Here is a 22,509-nt window from a genome sequence, read left to right on the forward strand (position 1 = left end):
TTGGATATGCCCCTGGCATTTGACTCACATACTATGGCTCATTGCTCAGCTCTGTTTTCTCATTAATAGAAAGAGATTACCCGTGCTGAGATTTCAAATGCTGGGACTAATCAAGGACTAGTGGTAATGCCACTAAGCCCTTATCAAGTTATGGCCCAGCGTACTCATCTCACAAATCTGGTCAGAAGGCCTTGACATGCAACTTGATGGACAAATAGAAATATACAAAGATGGAGCAATTGACTACTCACAAACTATTTTGCCTGAAACACAAGGTCCTCAGTCATATTCTTTAAAACTTTACTCTCTGAAGCTAGAATATGCTCTGGCTAGAGGTACCCAGTGCAAACCATTTCAGCCTCCTACAGCATTGGCTTATCACTAGTTAGCAACCTACAGTGTTTGCAAGTTGAGTCTCTGCTGCATCTATCATCAAATTATTTTTTTATCAGTCTTCAAATACCCAGCCTGCTTAACCTGCTGCCTCTACTGCAACAGCTTCATTTCTAGTGGTAGAGGGCTAATCACTTGGCCACCAGGCTCCCTTGTAAAATTCTGCCAAGATACAGCAGGAACTGTCAGACATCCTTGAGTAAAATTTTGTTTGAAAATTAATCTATCTGCAGAAGTCTGTCAGGCACAGCATTTCACTACATGCTTCCAATCACTTGTTTATGCAGAGCCCCCCTTTTCTCCCTGGGTCTAATTTATATACAACAATAGTTAGAGGCACTACAAAGAAGAAAAATAGTTTGTGACAATAACACTCTTATGGGCAAACCGAGGAGGGCATCTAGACAAGATAGCTTCAGGTAAATGAGAGTTTGAAATTTAAAGGTCAGCTTTAACTCTGTCTTAACCCTCAGGTACTGAACACGCTCTTTCTATAATGTTCGCCATTTCCACTAAGCTGTGACTAGACCGTGCAGGATTCAGCCTCAGAATAGTCTAGATAGAACTGCACTGTGTCTGCTACTACTTTCTAAAGCTGCTGTGTTTTTATAGCTGCAAAACTATTCCATAAGCTATACTCCTATTCCTCCTAAACATAATGATCAGGTTTGCAGAGAAGAAAGCAGAGTATGAAAACAGAGAAAATTTGTTTTATGGGAAAAGCAATAGCAAGTCAAAACCAAAATCTACTGAGCTTTCTTTAAGGCTATTTTAAGCAGAAATTCAAACCTCTATTAAAAAGGAGAATGGTACAATGACAAAAATTTTAACTTGCTTTTTGTATTCAGAAATTTTTAGATAAAACTCAAACATTTAAATATATACTAAAAGTATAAAAAAGGGTCTAATGACTACATTCCAGTAAAAAGGGATCTAATGTGATAATGGAAAGTCTAAACTCTTTTCAGCTGAGCTGAGATTCCAATTTTCTGCATCACTAGCAATGATAATGTTACACAAACAGTGTTCAATCATTAAATTAATTCCCATTAAATCAATGTCCTTAAAGGCCAAACAGTCCTTTGATAATTACCTGATTAAAGTGATGTTAGCATAACATATTAGTTATAGTATATTTATAATTCCCTTCACAACAATAAATTGTTTCTTTTCGCCCATCTTGAAGAAATAATGACAATGATGCAAGAGTTGGGAAAGGAAGCATGCCACAGCACCATGAAGGAAATGGCTGTGGTCTGGCTTCTGCTGATATCTGTGATACTTCAATAACATACATTAATTAGATTTTCATTTCTATTATGTAGTATTTACAGCACGAATCTTCAAAGTTATAAGAATTAATTCCTGGCTTTTAGACCTAGACCAATAGCTTAATGACTTATTTCGGATACTTGCAACTTTGCAGTGGTCAGATTATGTCTTGCTGTAGATTTAGCAAAAGATGTTTACAATTAAAAATCAAAGTTTATAATAGATAAAAATAAAAGTTACAACTAATAGTGTGCACTAATTTAATACCAAAACACTATATGACTTGTGCAACACAGAGAGAGAAGGGATGGAGAGATTTTACAGTGCTTCTAAAAGTTCTGGAAAATGTATCATAAAGTACATTTTGTTTTCTCTTTTGCTGTCATTAGAAAAGAGAAATAATGACTGCAGCTAAAGTTTAAAAACGGAGGCATCTACTTGTATTTACTGAAGTTACTGGGAGCTCTTACATGAACAGTTACTAGACTTATACTACACATATCCAGATGCTGAAATATCCTACAAGTCTTGATGTTTGAAAGTGCATCTTTTGATATCTGTAACTATGACCACATTGGAACTGTGAGGGTTGCTATCAATCTCTAAAGAATCCATTGGCTGAAATATATTGTATTAACTCTGCTGAAGTGCATTGGTTTATTAGAAGACTTAACAGGCCTTCAAATTTAATTTTGGAGTTACCAAACATGGTACCATTAAATTACATATTCATAAATAATTAAGTAATCAGCCTAGTAATTTTACCAACAGCTCTCCGCTAAAAAAGAGTTCTGTGACCTGATCATCTTTTGTTGCCACTTTTACAACACAGGACAATAATTTTGCATGATATAATTACTCACACCCCACACACATGGAGATAAACACAGACTAGAGCTCAATGTGCATGTGTAGGAAGCATAAGGAGCTTCTGAGGATCCTCTTCTGCAGTGCTGTGAGATGTGCTTTTAAGGTTGCACTTGACTGCATGCTCATATAAAGGCACTATTTGCAGCCACTGTGAATGCATCAAAGTGATATATGCTGGCTATTATTTTACAGGATATTGGCACTGGATCTTAACAAATAACCTTGCACACGGACAACATTTAGATTAGATTTCAAGAGATGCTGAGACCCAATCTCTCAATTACTGATGGCTGCATTCAAATGCTCTGAAGCCTCAAACAATGAACAACAATTATCATCTGTGATATGTATTCACAAGTGGCTAAGAAACTCACTGTCACATACAGTTTGCATAGTGGTGGTCTTTTCATAGACTACTGACAGTTTATACATAATACCTTCAGGGACAGAAAAAAGAACTGTGCACAATGGACTGAAAACAGACCATCTGTACATAAAATTAACATTAAGCTAAACAATGTCATTAATGAAGTATAAAAGTGTGGCTTTAGCTAAGAGCCTGTCAGGGAGGACATTATGAATTTGAGGGAGGGAGTCTCCTTTGGCTGGCAATGAGCAACTATGAACCAAGCAAACCAAAAAATAATGCAGTGAGACCATAAGGACAAACAGTTATTCCAGTAAGGCCTCCATGTCTTTTGACGGGTACTTTTCCCCATGATCTTTTTACCTCTATATAATTCTGTGACCCCCGAGATTTTGGGGGTGAAGGGAATTTAAAATAAATCACATATTCAACAACAGGTTTTTGTTTGAACTTTGAAAGAATTATGAAATTTTTTACAAATCTGTTCTTGTAAGATTTCCAGGCATCCATCATCATAGAGTGACACCTGACTACTTCAGAGGCAAATGAATCACAGGTATCTGGGATGCATTAGTTCAGTTTCCATGTCACTAATTCTAATTATCCTTTAATTTTGAGAGTGCTTCTCTGCAATGAACTCCTAACCTTATAGAATTCAATCGTCACTAGTACAAGAGTTCTAATTATTTTCCCAAATAACACGTTTTAAAATTTAGACTAAAATTCCACTTCAGGTACATCCTGTAATGTTGCTATCAAAGTGATCTGTAAAACTCAGATGACCTAAAGTAGTATTATGATAGTGAACAGAGGACAGAATGAAAACCTCATCCTTTTAAGTTTCACAGAGAACGATACTATAATGTCATTTATTGATGAAAATCATTAATACAAATGCTTATGTTTGAAAGGTGAATAACCTGCTTTTTACTGCAAATCAGCTATCACTCCACTTAAGATCACAACTCAGATTTTTTAGAAGAGAAAAGCTACTTCAAAGGTGACTTTACAGGATAGCAAGGATTTTTCTCTTTGGGGATATAGAAATAAAAGAAGCCATTGTAAAAACGAAATACATGCTTATAGCTAAAAATATTCTATTAGCAAGTATATCTGGACATGAACAACGAACACCCCACTCAACAGATTTATTATCACTGTTCCTTAACAGTCTGTTTGCAGAAGACTTTCTTTCCCCTTCATTGTTACCTTTACTCTGTCCTAGTGTGGGTAAAGAAGACTCTTCGGTCAAAACCACACATGTTCCTTCATCCCACTTTTTGTCTAGTAGGTGAGGTATTGCACATTTTTAACCCAACCGCATCTCTAACACCAAAAGCACTGAAAAAGTAAAGCCCTACTTTAAGATCTCTCCCTCCACTATTGAGAATGGAAGAATAAAAATTAAGCAGCAGGACGTTCCTACACCAGTGTGCTGCCATAATGAAGGTAATCCCCTTAATTTGTATGCTGGGAAGCTGACTAAATTAAAAGGAATACAAATAAAAACTCCAATAGCTCTCATTTAGCTCTCATTTTCCCATATTTGCTATGATTGGCCCTGCATCTCAACAATCAGAAAAATGAATAGATTGGTTAAGAAAAAAAAAAAAGATTTGGTACCATTATTTGTTTCCTTTCAATATTAATTTTGGTCTACTCCTTTTATAAAAAATTTATTATTACAATAGGTCTGAGGAAAAAAAACCTCAGCTGCTGAACAAGGGAGACTCTCCTGTCAGCAGCTTGAAAACCACTTTGATACTCCTGTCTTTAGAGCTTTCAGGCAATTTTCCTGGCACCTACCCACCAGTTGGTGTTATAAAGAAGATCCATATGGGTGGATACAGCTATAGAACAGCTGTTGCAGAGGAGGGACTCCCCACGGAGCAGAAAAGCAACAGAAAATTACCATGGGTTCCCTTCTAAACTCATGTTCATCTGGTAGCTTGGACGTCCTCAGCTGAAAAAGGCTCATCGGGTTGTGGATGAAACTGCTGTCATCCAAGCAGAGGGGGAGTATTTTTAATAAAGTTAAAACTAATTTCTCACTTCTTGCCTATCTTAAACAGCCAAGGTTACCAATTGAAGCATAAGCTTCAGTGCAGGAAAATCAAACAGCAGGACAAGTAAGGCTTGCCTCTTCAGTGTCTAAATGTCTTTGAGGATAAAAATGAGGGTTACAATCCTCCTCTATGCAAGAAACACTCTGCTCCTGACTAAATTGCACTTCCATGTTTCCTCAATGAAATGTATATTATACAAAGGTGAACCCTGAAAAGTCAAAATTGGTTACTTAATCTGAATCTAACTTATCCATTCTTTACCCAACTATAGCATAAAGTAATATTAGAAATTATAACTATTAGAAACTGTTCTGAGTAAAATATTTGCCTTAGGATGCTTTCTAAAGAACACAGAATGATGGACAGATGCCACAGACATCTGATTCTACTTTCCTTTTGCCTCATTTGATCTTAATCAACATTTATACTATAGCCAGACAGACATTACCTCCTCACAGTCAATTAATCAGGCTTGGAGCTAGTCCCGGGGCATTAAGGTGTTTTTTGGGCTTTTACACTGCCAGCCATTCTCCACCTCCTCACAGAAGGTGTATCAGACACAACATCTGTAAATATACTGCCTCATGTACCTGACACCATTACTCAAGCAACCAGGCGCAGAGAGGATATAGAAATGCATTATTTTAGATGCCTCTAAGGACTGCCTGAATCTTAACTTCAAATTAGGGGAAAATCCAAGCATAACCCCTGGTTGTTTAACACAAGTGATATCATGTTGTTGCAAACAAATGCCCACACTACTGAACATTTAACTTGGAACATGGTTATTCCTTGGAATTACAAAAAGAGACAATCCAATAAACCTTTGAACGTACATAAAGCTACATCCAAGGTTTACAAATGTGTACTGTATACATGGTAACAACTTTCAGTATATGCTGTCAGCTCCAGCAATCACTTGTAGTTTCCAGACACATTTGAGACAGAGGACTCAACTGCCAAAATTTACTATTTTTTGATGCTGCCAAGAGGACTGGCCAAACCATTGAGAGATGCAGAAAAGGAGCCTGGGCACCCCAGGGCTGCAGTACCTCTTTCAGAGAGATGACTGTATGAAGGTACATATACTTACTGATACGTGAGCCTGGATTTAATATAATAACATGAGAATTTGGGGGGTTCATATTTAAAGGCGGAGTTATAATGTTTGGTATCTGACTTTCCTTCTCCCAGCTGATTGCTGTGCATTTTAGGCTCAGCAAGTCTGTTCCCCTTGCTACAGGAATATGTCAAGGCTGCCATTGGTTTAAGAAGCAATTAAAATTGTTAATTAATGAGACTGGCATTTAAGCTTTGCGTTATATCAGAAGATATAAAACATGTTTTTATGAACCAAGATGGGTAATATCTCCATTTTACAACTGACAACAGATAGCTAAGATATTAAATAAAGTTTCCATGGTCAGCCAGCAGATCAGGTGCAGAATTCAAATTAGGAATTGGGTCTTAGTCCTAAAGTCTTTATACTGGATCTTTTTTGATTTTCTAAATTAAAAAAAAAAACACAAACAAACTAAACCAAACTAAAAGTAATCAGGTTTCACCATTAAATAACACATATGAAGATATACTTGATTTCTAACACTATTTTTAAAAAATTATTTCAGAGTTTTTCTCTGAATATTAAATACACAGAGATTGTTGTACAGTTAATTAAGAGAAAATGTCGCTAAGAAAATTGTTACAGCATAATGGTTTCCTGCTGATAGGGAATATGCCGAGAGCGAGATAAGCAAGATGGAGTAATTTATTAAGCAACAGCAGACTCCAGGCAGTGCATTTCAGGAGGATTATATCACACCTTGGGTGGTAATACAAGGAACAAGGCAGAAGTCTGAGCGGCTCTAACCATCCAAGAAGTATTATAATGACTGAGAACTGCCAAGGCTTGGAGTCTGTTTTATTGCTCTTATGAAATGCAATTTACGCAAGGCAAACAGTAAGATTTGCTCATTTACCAGGCATTATGAACATAATTGGCCATTACTAACATCACTGATGACCAATCAAAAGCTCCAGTTGTGACCAGAATTTTAAACAAACCAAAACATAAGAGGATAAAAAAATGGTCCACCAGTGATTCTTTAATATAGTCCATTTCATAACTTTCCTAGGTTAAGCAAGAGTATTAAGATCTCTAAAGAAAATAGTACTTTTTTGGGCAATACTTCAAGCACACATTATCCTATGGACAAATTCTATTTATAAAATTATAATGAATGTTTGTTTTGTTGCAATTACAGAGAAGTGATTAAATCTTGAATGATTCAGTGATTTGAAAGATATTTCCTGTTATAGCAAAAAAAACAAACGAAAAAATCATCTCCCTGGATCTCTTTTTTTACAGACATTTCCGAGCGAAATAGAGCCTTGCATCTTTACCTGCATAATCTAAAATCCTGCTAGGCCAGTTCAGAAATACCTCCTCTTACAGAAAAATTCAAAGCAAAATGAGTACAGTGGGATAAGAGATAGAGTAAGTCTTTTGCTGTGTCTTTCATATTAAATACAAAACATTGTAATTTTCTTCATTAGTTTGCCTACATTCACGTGAATTCTATTAAACTAAGTAAGCTTATCTCTGTATTCTGAAGCCAAATTTGAGAGGCTCCTCTAAAATATAATCCTCTAGAACAGTCTTCTGCAAGTTCTTGGAAAAAATTGTGCAGCATTTCACCTGTCTCAAAAACTAATCTATTATACAAAAAGAGTTGGGAATAACTATTTCTTGAGCTTCTGTTTCTTAAATCATTGATTTTCTCCAGTAATGGTGAGAGCAGAGAGCTCCCTAGAGTATTTCATGACAAGAGCCCATAACAGGAAGCTAATAGAAAACCTTCAGGAGATTTTCTCAGCAAGTTTAAATTTTGCTATTGCAGTGAGCTGAGTCAGTTAATACTGATGAAGATTTCAGTAAAGTTTTAGAAACCCCAAGTTTCCTCTCCAACAGTGTTCTTTGGTCCCTGTTCATATGGCAGGTTCCCAACATTGGCAAGTTCTTGTTAGGGCAAAATTTGAGGGAATAGCAACAATACCATGGCTGAAGAGAAGGCAAGATGTGGTTGTAGAGTAGCACAAAAGTTGGAGCAAAGACTGCATAATAAATCATTATTGATGTATCACTCAGACTCATTGAGGTAGGAAGGGACCTCTGAAAGTCATCTTGTCCAAACACATCCTTCCCAAGCAGGGCCACCTAGAGCTGCTTGCCTATGATCACGTCCAGATAGCTTTTGAGTAACAGCCTTCTCAGACAGCATGCACCAGTTCATGGTGTTGTTCCTCCCCAGGGGCAGGACTTTGCACTTCTCTTTGGCTAACTTTGTTGAATATATATTAACAGAAGCCTATGAAGGAGCTAGGTCAATGGGGAAGAGCATGAGAAGCAGGACCTGTGGGGTTAATGAGTGATATCCAAGTAGAATAACGCTACAGTAATGTTGACCACCAGCTGCAGCGTGAGACAGGCAGAGAACAAAACCTGTGCGGAGGGGCTTGAGAAGCCAAGGGGAAATATAGAGGGAGAGAGATAGGAAACCCACTTGAAAAGGAAACTGTAACAACACTTTCTGTCCAACTGACAAAAGGTAATTGTCAAAAGAAGAGGAATATAGAGCTTAAACCACTTAGTTTTGTAGGATAAACAATCGGAAAAGAACAATTTCAGAAGCCGTGACACCAAATTTCAACACAACTGCAAACCTCCAAAGTCTGAATCTACAAATTTTCTTCATCTTTAGACATAAATAGACAATTTGGAGATAACAGATATTATCTGAACTACTGATGCCTGAATGACTACTTCAGAGTCAGAAGTATTTGTTTCTAATATAATCCACAGGAGCATCTCCAAGATCACCTAAAAGTCTCTGCCTTCTTAGTGGTCACCGTATATTTCAGATTCAGTGGGGTATATTGGGTAGTGAGCCACAGCATTTCAAAGCACTGGCCACCATTTTTTTTTTCCTGAAGTGAAGGGCTGGAGTACAGAATAAGAAAAAAATCCCACTTTGCAGTTAATACACTTTTATATTAATTGAGCCTCCCCAGTTACATTGTGACTTTATCCTCAAAATTGTCTCTTCTATCAAAAAAATCACATGTATTGTACAAAAATAATGTATGTTATTTTGATTGCTCTCTGTAATGATTGAATGTCAAATATAAAGTGCAACTTAAAACATGCATCTATAATACCAGAGTCTCAAAATGGTACCTAGATTGGTCATTGAAACATGAGGGGAAAATATGGAAGCCAAGTTCAAGATCTGAGTTTAAGTGGTACAAGTAGCAGTGACATTAGGTTTCAGTCTACCTTTAAGGAAACAACTAAAATACTTAAATTTTGCAATTGAGTATGACAGTAATCATAGACCTGTCTTCAAAACCATTGGATTGATCTGGGTTGACTTTTGTCTATAGACAATGATGCAGTATTTTTCTCTGGTGTTTCAAAAATTGCAAAAGGTTAAAACTTGTTAATAGAATTTGAAGAGGACATCAGGGTAAAGGCTGAACAAAAATAAAAAGGGACACATTGAGCTAAAGCTATTTGGTAACATATGCAGTCTTTAAGTATTTCAGAAGTAATGAGCAAAATAAATCCTTTTTATTTCAATCATAATAGCTTATGGGTTTCCTTAAAGAATTGTTTGTATTTTTGCAAAGTGGAGCCTTCTTTTGTCTTTGGAGCCATGGCAGGTCTGGAGCCAGTCTGTGTGCTTGCAAATTTTTCCTCTCGCTAAAGGAAAGAAAGAGCAGATAATGCCAGAAAGTGCTTGCTAGCTCTGAACAAAGAATCCAGAACTATCAAAGCACTAGCAATCCTTGGTTCATGCTGCTTTGTTTCTGTCAGCACAGGATATAAAAGCATCTTTGGCGGTATGTTTTGATAACAGAAATGAGTACCTTGTCATGCTTTAAATCAGCAGCTGAAAGGCTTCTTAAGTGAACGTGACAGTATTTGAAATGTCCCATGCTGCTGCACTTAAGATATGCCAATCACAATTAATAGCAACAGATTTGCTATTCCAAAACAAATAAAACCTGCAGAGTTTTTTTGCTAAATAAAGAGCTGATGAGTGAAAACAGAGGCAAAATTACCACAATAGCCAGTTACCCTGTCAATGAAAATTACTTTCATTTGTCTGTATTCACAAGGGTTAGTAAACAATAATGCTTCAGCTAATATAGTTTTTGTTATATTCAAATTGAATGTGAAATACCGGCTGACATTATAAATGGATCTCTTACTCTTTTACTTTGGATTTCTGAGATCTTCTGAGCTTTTATGTTTAAATCAGTCTGTAAGTTTCATATATTTTCATATCAATTGATTATTAAATGTGTTTCAATTTTCCTTCTAGAAAATTAAGGACAGTACTGCATGTTGCAGGAGAGATACATCTATAGCTTTCCCTCACTCAGTAGGAGCCAAGTGACTTATTATTCTAGTGACTTATTATTCTAGTGACTTATGATTCTATAGAGATGGATTCAAATCCACTCTGTAGGATGGTAAGATCTCTCTCTCTCTGTAAATAATTACTCTCACCTTCCAAGTTCTGTGAATTTCTTTTTCTGAAGTCCCAAAACAGTTTCTGTGCTCCCAGATGCCATGTACCTCCAGCAGGTTTTAATAATACTGAGTTGCATCTCCTGTCCCTCTTATCACAAGGAGTGGATGCAGATCTTCTTAAATGAATTCCTTTTGTTTCCTTTATTTCCCTTTTCTATTGAATTCTGCTTTTTTTTGGTCACCTAATCCCACTTTTATCTAACTTCTTCCTCAACTTCAAGGCTCCCCTCTAAGCCCTCCCTTTTCATTGACTGCTCAAAACCCCCTTTTCTTCATAAGCTAACTGAGAATGTATTGGAGGCTCCCTTATGGGCTACTAGTCTGGATCTATGACTTAGGTGACATCAGGACACCAAGCAACACAGGATAAACATAAGGCTAAACAATTCTGATAGGAACTGCTCAGACTGAAGCGTGTGATTAAACTAGCTTTGCCTCCTTTAAACCTTTGCTGGGCAGTCTCCTATAAAGCTTTTAGGGACTAATGTTGGGATTACAGCAGGGATGCTGAGGCTAATAAACCTATATAAAATGACTTGCATCCATGCAATAAAGAAACTAATTCACAATTAGTAACCTAACAGGAAGACAGATGTAATGAGTCTCGTTCTGTAACGGAACAACTGCTGTCTCGCAGTTGGATTCCCTAAACAGTTACACTGGGAATATTTTGGACAGAAAGAAAACTTTATAAACCCACCCACACACATTCAAAAAACTTCTGTAGCTCTCAGTTGGCTCTGAAGTTTTTGGTTTTATTAAAAAAAAAAAAAATCACAACAAACATGAAACAATCTCTTCGGCTTTCCTCAGCTGGTCATCACTGCTCAATGCAAGAATGCAAGTGATAATTTTAAAAGTTATGTCTCTAGGTTTATGTGTTCAAAATTACACCTCTTGTGAAAAGCCTCAGCTTCAGCTTTTCTTCCTTTCTTTGGACAGTGACATTAATTTAGCTTTTTTCCCCTTTTAGAAGTTTCATACTTGATTTTCATGGATACCTTTAGCTTTTATGGATGTCATCTGATTGTTTCTAACAGAGAACAATGTAATTCTAAGTTACATGTTGCCAGTGTTACATAAATATGATACCTTTACCTTTACCATTCCATCCAAATTCATGTTAAAATCCAAAAAATAATCTGGGAGTTTTGAAGCTGCAGTGGCCATGACTCTTTGTAGAGCAGATGCTCTGTGCAATTACAAATAGGTGTACCTGCAGCGCCAGTAGTGACTGGCGAACAATTACACGGATAAACCAGAAGGTATTAGTTCTGTTTTGTTGTCAAGGTTTATTATCTAAACCTTCTTTGTTTTTATATTAAGTGGTGTTTTCTTATTCCATTTTGCATTACAACCCTAACTTGTAGACCAGAATTCTAAGTAGTATATACCCAGCCAAGATCTGTAGTCCCTGATGTATTTAGGATGCATGTTTAAAACTCTGCCAGAAGTAGATTGTGAGGACTTGGGAATATAAGCAGAATTGGGGAACACCCTGAGCTACACCAGATGCTAGAGAGGATAGAGAAAGCAGTCAGGAAGGCCAGAGAAGCTGGAGTCTAAACATTATACAAGAAAATTTAAATAAATCAGAAGCGTGATGAAAGAATATCAGGTACAATCAGACCATTTAGCAATGGTGACTAGTCTAGTTCAAAATCCAATCCTAGCATTTTCTATCTGACTGTGTAAGAACATAGCACTCATTATCAATGAATAATTCTCCAGTGGATGGCAAGAAATACTTTTTCTTTTTTTACACAGAGAAATATCACTTTAATCACACAACAACAAATCACAACAAGCTAACACTCAGTACTAGTGCTCTGAACCTCTCATGATTCCCACACTTGGGCAGTCAAATATCTAGGAAACCTTTTAGCACAAGTGTTCCCGTTCCTTGTGGGCTGTGGGAGGGAGATGGGAAAAAGGAAGGTCTCTATAGCAATGGGGAGGGTATATAGGTTTTCTCTTGGAGGCAAGGTCTCCTTCTGTCTCTTACCTTGTTGCACAAAGGATCCATACACAAACCACATGGAGTTGTAGAGAGTTGTAGATGTCATGGATCCCATCTGAAGGCGTGGGGGGTTGAGCCAGTTCAAGAGGTAGACCAGTAGCCCTACTAAGAGCACGGTGCCAGCAATGCATGCCCACAGGGAGAGGTCAAACGGTGCCAAGCAGGCAAACATGTCGACTGTCTTCTCTGCCTTCCGAAGCAGCACGCCAACCGAGTAGTCCATGTAACGTGTTGTGAAGTCCACCACATTTTCCCTGTCGGGGGTGATGGTTAGGGCAGAGATCCCTATATCAGCTCTCTGAGGAGAGGGAGAGAGAACAACATGCATAAATAGGAGCTACAGAAAAGATCATTTGTTCCTCTGTGATTTATAGCAGCTAAATTTATGGAGAAGCAGATGCCAAGACCAACGTCCTCAGCATCATATATGTGAGCTCAGAAATATGACTAAGGCTTGAACAGAGTAAATATACCATGTCTCTTGGTTTTTGCAAGCAAACCTCACTTGGTGGACTCTGGCACATCAGCTCTCCATGTTTTTATTTTCCAAGAAATCAAAATACTACAAATACATGTAATACATGAAAGAAATCTACCTCTGGTCATTTTTGCCACTGTGGCTTACTAAAGCCATCAATGCAATTGCTGCAAAAGGCAGATTTTGTGTGTAGCAGACCCAGTGAGAGGAAATCAGTTGCTTGATAAAGCCATATTGTATCCAATATTTTGATGATCTGATGATCACGACAGAAGGCTACTACACTAAAAGCACTTGAAATTCTGTAAAACATCAATTTTGTCTGCAAAGTCTAAAGTGCAGAAGAGCAGATACTGCATGCAGTTCCTTTAGTAGTTATTCCTCTATATCCTCCTGACAAGCAATTTCTCTAGCAATGCCAATCTGTTCCGTAGCTACCTTGGACTTGCTTTGTGCCGCTCACATTTTTGTGTAATTTAAAGAATCTATTTCTAATGAAAAGAGAATGAGTAATATTCCTTGATCTAATCATAGTATTTCACAGCATGTATTAGATCTCCAGAGACATCAGCCACAATTACAGCAGGTGCTACTTTACTTTTCATGTGTACAATTAGAACTGCAGTGAAAACAAGAAAGGTTATTTAAAGCAGACACATGGACACCATTTTAAAAAGCTCAAATACTGAGCAATAAGACTGTGAATTCTAGGTATTTTAATATGAAAAAGAGTACTTAAAATATTTAAACTCCTACTACTGTGATTTAGTCCCTTTTTGTTCTGCCTAAAGCAGTGTGGTCCTTTGGAAGGGGGTGAGGAGAGCACAGAGGCTTGAAAGTCAAATTTTATTAACTCTCCTGAATTTCTTTCCTCTTGCCCAAAGAAGACAGAGATTACCAGTTCCTTAGAAATGTGATGTGAAATACTAAGTGGGAAGGTATGGCGGTTGAAACTGATTAGAAAAATTTGTAAATCAAGAGGGCTGTTTTAAAACAAATGTGATTTGATGTGCAAAACACTCTGCAACCCACAGTAAAAACATACTTCTAATCACAGTGCAGTTAAGATTTCAGTTTAAATGATGTTAATTTAAGTTTATATTGATTGTTCATTGGATTGAGAAAGTGGCAGGAGATAGCTGGAGGCCTGATGATATGGAGCAGAAAGTGTTTGAAAATATTGATTTGCTTAAAAGCTATGAATTAGAGCCTCAGCTTTAATTTGTGTGTTATAAATGTCATAAGTGGAGTTGTACTGGTGAGCACAGCTGAAAGCATGGCTTCATGAAGTCATTTCATGTCTCTTCCTAACACATTTTTGTGAGTGATGATTTAACTGTCCTTTGCTCATGGGCAGCAGCAAACTCAGTCAGTAATTAGAATTGTCCATGGAAACATTCAGGTTATTGTGTAGGGGGTGTGAAAGCAAATTAACCCAGAGCAAGACCATGACAGGGTCTCTCTATCCTCTCATGAGAGAACTTCTGGTCAATGAGTGACTAGTGATTCACAGTATCTGCTAACAGCCAAGTCCAAGCTCCAGTGAGAAAACACAAAGCAGTCAGCATTTGGACTGTTTTCCACAACTGTGACTATAAGTATATTTTAAAATAATTTACAAATGTAAAAGTCCAATAGTTGTCAAACAGGAAGTTATTATTGTATTTAATGAATAGCATTGGTTTGGGTTTTTTCCCCTGAACGTATATCAAAAAGCAAAATGGGAATTCGGGGTTAAAAGAGGACACATGGAAACAAAAAGTCCTAGACTTAGCCTCTGCTCCTTAAGTTTATCTGGGCTATCAATTATCAGCATGTTACTAAAATACTTCCCTACTGCACGAGATCATTGTGAGTTACTAATTCAAGTTGCATTGTTGTAAGATGCCTAAAGATTCTCCACTGAAAAGCAACATACACAAGATATTTTTACCAAATAATAGTTTACTGTATGACTAAGAGAATTTTTTTCTGCTTCCCCCCACCTTGAAACATATTTTTCCCCATAAAAGACATTGACAATCATTGTATGAAAAAAACAGAGCATACGCTATTTATGGAAATACTACTTCTAATTTGCATCTCTGGGAAGCAGTCTCTCTACATTCCCTGGCATTATGGTTCCACTCTGGTTATCAGCCAGCAACGACAGTGGAACAATATTGGTCTAATGGAAATGTTGCATTTCCTTTGTTATACTGCAGCAACAAACATGATATAACTATGTCTTGTTACTTTATATGTAATATGTATAATTAAGACTTTGAGATAACCTACTTGCAGCCTTCCAGTATCTGAAGGGAACCTACAAGAAAGATGGGGTGGCAGGACGAGGGGGAATGGCTCCAAACTGAAAGAGAGTACTCCTCAATACTACTGAGTACTCCTGTGTTAAGCTGTTAAAAAAAAAAAAAAGGCTACACTGAAATATGACTACTCATATTCTTAACTTACTAAATTGGATCATAAACAGCAGTTTACCAGAAAACTATATGTTTAGCACAAAACCAAGCTTAAGTTTCACTTGATGTTTGATTTACTGACAGGAAGCATTCTTGATTACATATAGATCCTGTCAACTTGTTTCAAAATTGGAAGATGAAAAAAAAATTAAATGCTTGTCATTACCATGTCACATTGGATCAGAGAAGACATCAGTTTGAAGAAGTAAAAGTTCACTTAGTGCTTCTGAGATAGAAAGGCAAATGCATGCAATTATGTCAATATTTAGATATAAACCTGCCAATCTGAATTATAAACATGTATAGCTTTTCACTCACTAGGTTTTTGCAGTGCCAAAATCAACCAACTATCATATGTCTTACACGTTTATCATGAATGAAACTATGACTTCTGAAACTCACTGAAAAAACAGCAGAGGGCACAGTTTTGCTCCGCGTGACCTGCTTAGGAATTTATATTTACCTTCCTTAGCAGCAGTTCTCCTGAGGCCATTGTAGAGCAACATCACCAGAATCAGAAAATCCAAAAGAAATGACCAAATGGGTCTGATAGCATTGTTACTGGTGTCACAGAACCAGCTTATCAGCAAAGCCTAGAAATTCCTAAAATGTCCCCAAGCTGCTGCTTAAGCAAGCATATCTCATACACATGGAAAACAATCTTCTGATGATTCCTGTAATTCATGATCAAGAACAGGGAAAATAAATGAATCTACTCTAAATTTCTCCTGTGAGGCCCTTCATTTTATCCATTTTCAATTTAAATCAAGTTTCAACAAGTGCTAGAAGCAATAAACCACAGTCCCACATGTTACACAGTTATTAATATGGACATGCAAAAACTAATCAGAGAGACACCATTACTCAAGTTAACACACATACATCCAAATAAAAGTGCTTTTACTCAGCTATTACTTTTTTCTTCTCACTTTGTCCTCTCTGTATGCTTGCTTCCTTCTTATGCTACTCCCCTTAGTAAGGTGCAATAGAATAAGAGCCTCTACTTGGCACCTTTTTTTTTTTTTTTTTTTTTTTGTGGACCTAAGTGGAATTGGGAAGTTTTCCCTATGCTGCTTGCTTCCTGAGGGCTCCTCCTTGGAAAAAAAATCCTATCAATCAAGGTAGCATGGTGAAATGTAGAAAGTCCAGAGTCATGCTGGAAAGCCTACTGTTCTTTCCCAGAAGTTACATCAGCCACTTCTCTTGCCTGTCACACAGGCTTATCCCTCAGGCAATGTGGAGAGAGGGCAACTAAAGGAATTACTGTGAAAAGACACAAGATAATTAACAGTAACAGAAAGATTTGTGGTAAAGTGCTGCTCCTTTGAGATGGTTTTAGCCTCTCCACAAAAAGCTGCTGCTCTCTGAGCTAATTCTGTTGGTGAGATGAAGCTCTAGAGGATGCAGTGAGAGCCCTGGTCATTTGACAGTAGAGGGACAAGAGCACCACATGCTTCTCTCAAACAGCATTTATTCTCTGAAGACCACCTGGTTCAGATGCTTAGCAAACAGAAAGCTTTACATAGCATGGCTACATTCAGTTTATTTTGACAAGAAAAGGTGTATGGACCAAGTCTGTACCTAATACTGGTCTTGACAGTCTAAGGAGGAAAGGCTTGAATCAGTTTTTAAGTGCAAATTAAAGACCAGTTGCTTTGTCTGCTGATTCCAGCTCCTATTTTAACAGCCAACAGAAACCTTGTCTTCCAATCTGAAACAGAGTGAACTTGGCGTAATATCATGTCTGCAAAGCCCGCTGTAGACACAGGGCATGTACTTGGCACAGCTGGGCTTCTACCCTGCCATCCAACTCAAGCAGGGCTGCTGCAAACAAGATCAGCCTGGGACTGCTCTCACTGACCCCAGGGACTGCTGCAGGCTGAATATGGTTAATGCAAAGAGCATTTATTGACCTTGAACACAGAAATCATGTGCTTGCTACAGAAACTGCTATTTCATGCCACATCTTCTGTAGTGGCCACAGACACCCTTCTCAATGAGTTGCCCTCTAAAGCACCTGAAAGGAGGTCGTAGTAAGGTGGAGGTCGATCTTCTCTCAAGTAACAAGCAATAGGACAAAAGAAAATGGCCTCAAGCTGTACTAGGGTAGGTTTAGATTGGGTATTAGGAAAACTTTATTCACTGAAAAGGAGACCAAACATTGGAACAGGCTGCCCTGGGAAGTGGTTGAGTCACCCTCCCTGGAGGTGTTTAAAAGACAAGTAGGTGTGGCACTTTGGGACGTGGTTTCGGCGTGGACTTGGCAGTGCTGGGTTAACAGTGGGACTGGATGATCTTAAAGGTCTTTTCTGATCTGAAGAAAGGTTCTATGATTCTATGCACAAAAAGAGAAGGCAGCTATTTGCCATTACCTTGAGTGAGACTTGTTCTTTTGCAGAACTCATTTCTGGCTGACACACTAACAGGCAAAGAGCACTCCCACTGTTTCTGAAATTCCTCTACTTGTTGGCCAGACTATCTTGGTTGGGAAAACAAGGAAACACTGTGCTTCAAGCAGGTTAGACCTTTAACTTAAAACTATTCTCTGCTCTTTTGCTTCCCCTTATAAAGTTGCCAAGCAGATAGATATTAGAGTTCTGGAAGCAGAACTCAGTTCACAGTAAATAAGAAAGCCGCCTTTAAAGAACAGCTTGCACTTGGTAAGGGGTAGATATACACTGGCTGCTCGCCCAGAGGTTCTCTTTTGCCTTTAGAGGGACAGAGAATGGGAGAGAAGGACACAGTGAACTTTACTGTTAATTAATTCTCTAAGGATAAGGAAGATGAAAAATGATACAATGACATAGTTTTGGGAAAACATGTTTTTTGAATTCCAAATGCAGTTCCATTAACTCTTCATGCTTTTTAATTGTACAGAAAGATTGCATATTCATTAAGACTCATATACAGCAAAATCAGACCAGACTGGTTAATCTCTTGCACTCATGACATCAATTTACAGATCTGGGTAAGATCACCTTAAGTAAGCTACTAGCTTGTCCCCCTACCTACCAAGGAGACAAGAATGCCATACGTATTTTTCCAGTCAGCCATTTCAGTTGTTATGAGTTCTGCCTTGTCAATCATTCATTGCAAATAAATAAAAAAATATTCTAGGTCCATTTCCATTTCCAGAGTTATCTAGGACTAAGACCCCTCTAGCTTGTGTTATCCAGTGACCTGCTGAGTACTGTAGAGAGCAGGGGGTAGTAGAACATCAGATTTAGGAGCAGAAAAAAATGGTTAAAAATAAATCAACGGGCAATTGTGGTTTACATCTCCTAATTAAATGAGGGATTTTTTGTTGTTGAAGTTTAGAAGATGAAGAAAAATATAAGTGTTTCCAGCTTACTGTCTACACAATTACACAATTCCACCTTCCAGCTTCATAAGAACATAGGGAGATGGCAAACTAAGTTTATTACTACAGTATAGATGTATGAAATGTGCTAGGGGTAAAGATTCCTGCTGCTCAGGACGGCAGAATAGGTTAAACTTATCATTAATTTTCAACCCATAGGGATAATATTTTTTCTTTTTTTTTTTCTTCCTTTTTTTCCTTTTTTCTTTTTTTCCCCTTTTTTAATATATTTTTTTTTCCTTTTCTGCAAGACTTGTTTTCCAGCATTTTGCTAACTTTCAGATGAAGTATTTAATGATTAGGTCCTGTATCTGACCATTTTACTCCTTAGCATTTGTTGTGCTTATCAATTTAACTCTGCCTGCAGGTTTGGAAAAACACTTCTACAACGAATGTGAGAGTTACTTACATGAATATCTACTCCAGTTATTCAAAGAAACACAACAAGTATAGGTCTCTATAGCTGTAAAAGCTGCCTCTCTGTGTTAACGAAGAACAAATAGAATACATATATTCATGGTACAAATGAGGCACCAGCAGAATATAATCTGCCTAGCCTTTTCTCTCTCAATGAGAGAAACTGCAAGCAGATAGGATGTGAGGTGTGGGGAAAAAGAAAGGAAAAATATTGCTTATGAATTTGATTTAATTTATTTGTGACATAATATTGAATATTTAATGTAAAATTAAGTATACTAAATGGTTTATTAATGACAGAATAGAGAATATATTACTCTTGATTCATACATCTAAATAATGTGTTATTATACATCAATAAAACATTTTCTGTTGATTATATACTTTATGTATTCATCACCCCAACATTTTTCTAAGTGTTATGCATTATTTATGTAACTTATTGCTAATTACTGCAACACCAATTCTTCCTCTTTTGAACAGCCTCTTCAACTCATTTGTGTTAAGTCTTGCCAAATTAATTAGGATGCTGTGCATCCCATTATTTGACTGCATTTATATTTTACTTTGTTTGGATAAAAAGAGATTGCCCTGATTCTTAAACAGTTAATAGCATGTGCTATTTCCAGCTTTTTCTTTACTGCTCAGTGGACACTGTGAAGTGCTGGCAACACGCAAGGTACAAAATGCAATCAATGACTCAGCTGTCAATGGCTGATAGAAACATAATATACCATGTCTTGCTTAGCTTTATCACATGACCTTACTTAGAAAGTTATTAATAGCCTTACCTTAAATACCAGTTCTCCTATCAGTCCGTTCCATGACCCGTCATCCTGAGGACTCCCATACTTGTGATCTGGTGCAACATAAATTTCATACTTAAAGCCGAGGTAAGTAGCCAAGGCTTCCAACACGTCTATTGAGAAGCCCTGATACTTCTTAGGTTTTCCCAGAACATTTTCAGACACCATGACAAAGGGCTCTTCCTAAACAGAAAACAAAGGCGGAAACTGTTAATAAAGCAATTACATGCCACATTTGGGTGCTGAGGGTTTTTTTCAACTAAAGAATATTTGAATACCGTTTACACAAAACTTTCCTACAACACATTGTTAGCAGTGCTGCTCGCATTTTGTGAAATTTTACTTTGTTATGGATGTACTTCAAGAGAGAAATTTTATTCTCTATTACGTATTTCAGAAGTAAACCTTCTGCTGTAACTTTACGACTGAAATGCTTTTTTGTAATGCCTTCTGACCACACTTACAGTTGGCAGGACAGACATACACTCGATGTCGGGCCATAAATAAGGAGGATTCTACAGCGCTGCCATCTTCCACTGGCTGGGCAAACACTGTATCTAGCACAACCACTAATTCATGTTCCAAGGAATGAAAACCATGTCAAAACGGAAATACAGAAGGACATCGCTCTTGTCCTTCTACTGTAATCGGAATATAAGCCAGCTGACTTTAAACAGTTCTATCCAAAGAGAATCCATTTGATTAGTTTAGGGACAGTCACTTCTGGGACCCAAGTTTATCTCTAAGAATGACCATAATAAAGGATACAAATAGATACTGATAGCTGTAATTTGTTTGTCAGATTTCCAAACAACACACTTTTCTTTTTATTTTTCTCAAGATCTGTAAAAGTTTTCTCTATTTTGTTATTAATATTTCTGAGAGAATTTCCCCCACTCTGTTATTCTTCCTATTGTATAATTATCCCTAGACATTCTCCTTCACTTCTTTTTAAAATGATACACAAAAAGAGATCATATTTCTAAGTGCAAAAACATAAATTTGCCATGGGTGAATTTCACTTTTGTTTGTTCTTTATTTTCTCTGAAAACACATCTGATCTAAGCAGAGTAAAAGTATTGAATCTTCTCCAGAAGAATGAAGGCACTGTAACACTTAGGTGTTTGGGTTTTTTTAAAAAATATGCTACATTTAATCCTTTTAATTCTTTACATGGTGCTGTAATTTTGTATCGTTTATCAGAAACATCTATTCTGAGGTGCATAAAAATTAGTTCCAACTTGTCATGGCTTGTCCAGGACAAATACATGAAATCACTCCTTGACCACTTTAGTCTGCAAAACCCACAAACATACAGAAGGAAACAGAATCCATTTTTTGTAGTATTTGTGGCCCAAACTTTAGTTGTATCTCAAGCGACATTTTTGTTGGTGTTTAAATTATTTATTTCTTTATTACTCTACTAATCATCTCTGTTGATGACTTTGAGGCCAAAGTACTTTTCACAAATTTTTCACTAATACTATAACTCACTAATATTTTTAGTTTGTTGGAATGTCCTTCTATAGGAAGAGGTATCGCTGAATTGCAGGTAGGATGTTCTCAGAATAAGACTGCTCTGGCAGGATGTTCTTTTTTGACTGCAGGAAATAAAAAAAAAACCAAACCAACCACAAACCCCAAACAAATCCCAAACCAACCAACCAACCCCCACCCATGACAAAAAAAAAAAACCAACCAACAAACAAAAAACCAGAAGGTTTGACTGTATCAAGTTATTATTTCCTAGTTGTCAGATAAAATTTCTTTCTTTCATATTATCCAAGATCATTGAAATAAACTGAAAATGAAGGAGAGCAAATGCAAATGATTTTTTAATTTTTCCAGTGCCCATGTTCTAGGAACATTGAAGGAATTGAGACTAAGTTGATGAAAGCTTCTCTTAAATAAAACATGGAGTACATTCAGCTTTGCTGATCACCTGAATGAGTTATTCCATAAATACAGATTCAAAATTAATGAAAGAAATGTTTCTGCAGAAAATAAGTATGGTAGTTTATAAATCTAAACACATTATGCACAAAATTCTAAAGATTTGTATACAAAGGGTGTTTCAGAAGTTGATAATTTTCATATTAGAAAGGATTAATTTTTATCACTTCTAAGTTATTTAGAAAATAGTTGCTCATAAACTGATTTTCTCTTCAGTTAGTTAAAAAGCAATTGCTCATTTTATTGATATAAAACCCTATTTAAAATGCACTTTGCCACAACTAATACAGTCGTTTATTAAACTATGTAATATAGTTTGTTGTTGGGAGATTTACAAAAAAACCCCAGTGTCCAGTATTCTATATATTTAATGAAATATAAATAGTCAATAAACTTTATGCAAAGCAACTTATTTCCCAATTTCTGTTGAAGCCTGGAGGAGAAA

The 22,509-nt window shown here is 36.9% G+C and overlaps 1 protein-coding gene across 2 annotated transcripts in view; it reads right to left on the minus strand.

Moving 5' to 3' along the window:
• GRID2 (glutamate ionotropic receptor delta type subunit 2) overlaps positions 1–22,509 on the minus strand; it is a 699,409-nt gene that overhangs the window by 123,867 nt on the left and 553,033 nt on the right. For both annotated transcript variants that reach the window (XM_050338709.1, XM_050338708.1), the window contains 2 exons: positions 20,097–20,294; positions 12,573–12,885 (listed from right to left, as the gene is read on the minus strand). In XM_050338709.1, coding sequence (XP_050194666.1) covers positions 12,573–12,885; positions 20,097–20,294 — 511 coding nt within the window. The remainder of the gene's footprint in view (positions 1–12,572; positions 12,886–20,096; positions 20,295–22,509) is intronic.

The sequence above is a fragment of the Myiozetetes cayanensis genome, unplaced genomic scaffold, assembly GCF_022539395.1.
Source record: "Myiozetetes cayanensis isolate MyiCay16 unplaced genomic scaffold, myiCay2020 scf7, whole genome shotgun sequence".
NCBI lineage: Eukaryota > Metazoa > Chordata > Aves > Passeriformes > Tyrannidae > Myiozetetes > Myiozetetes cayanensis.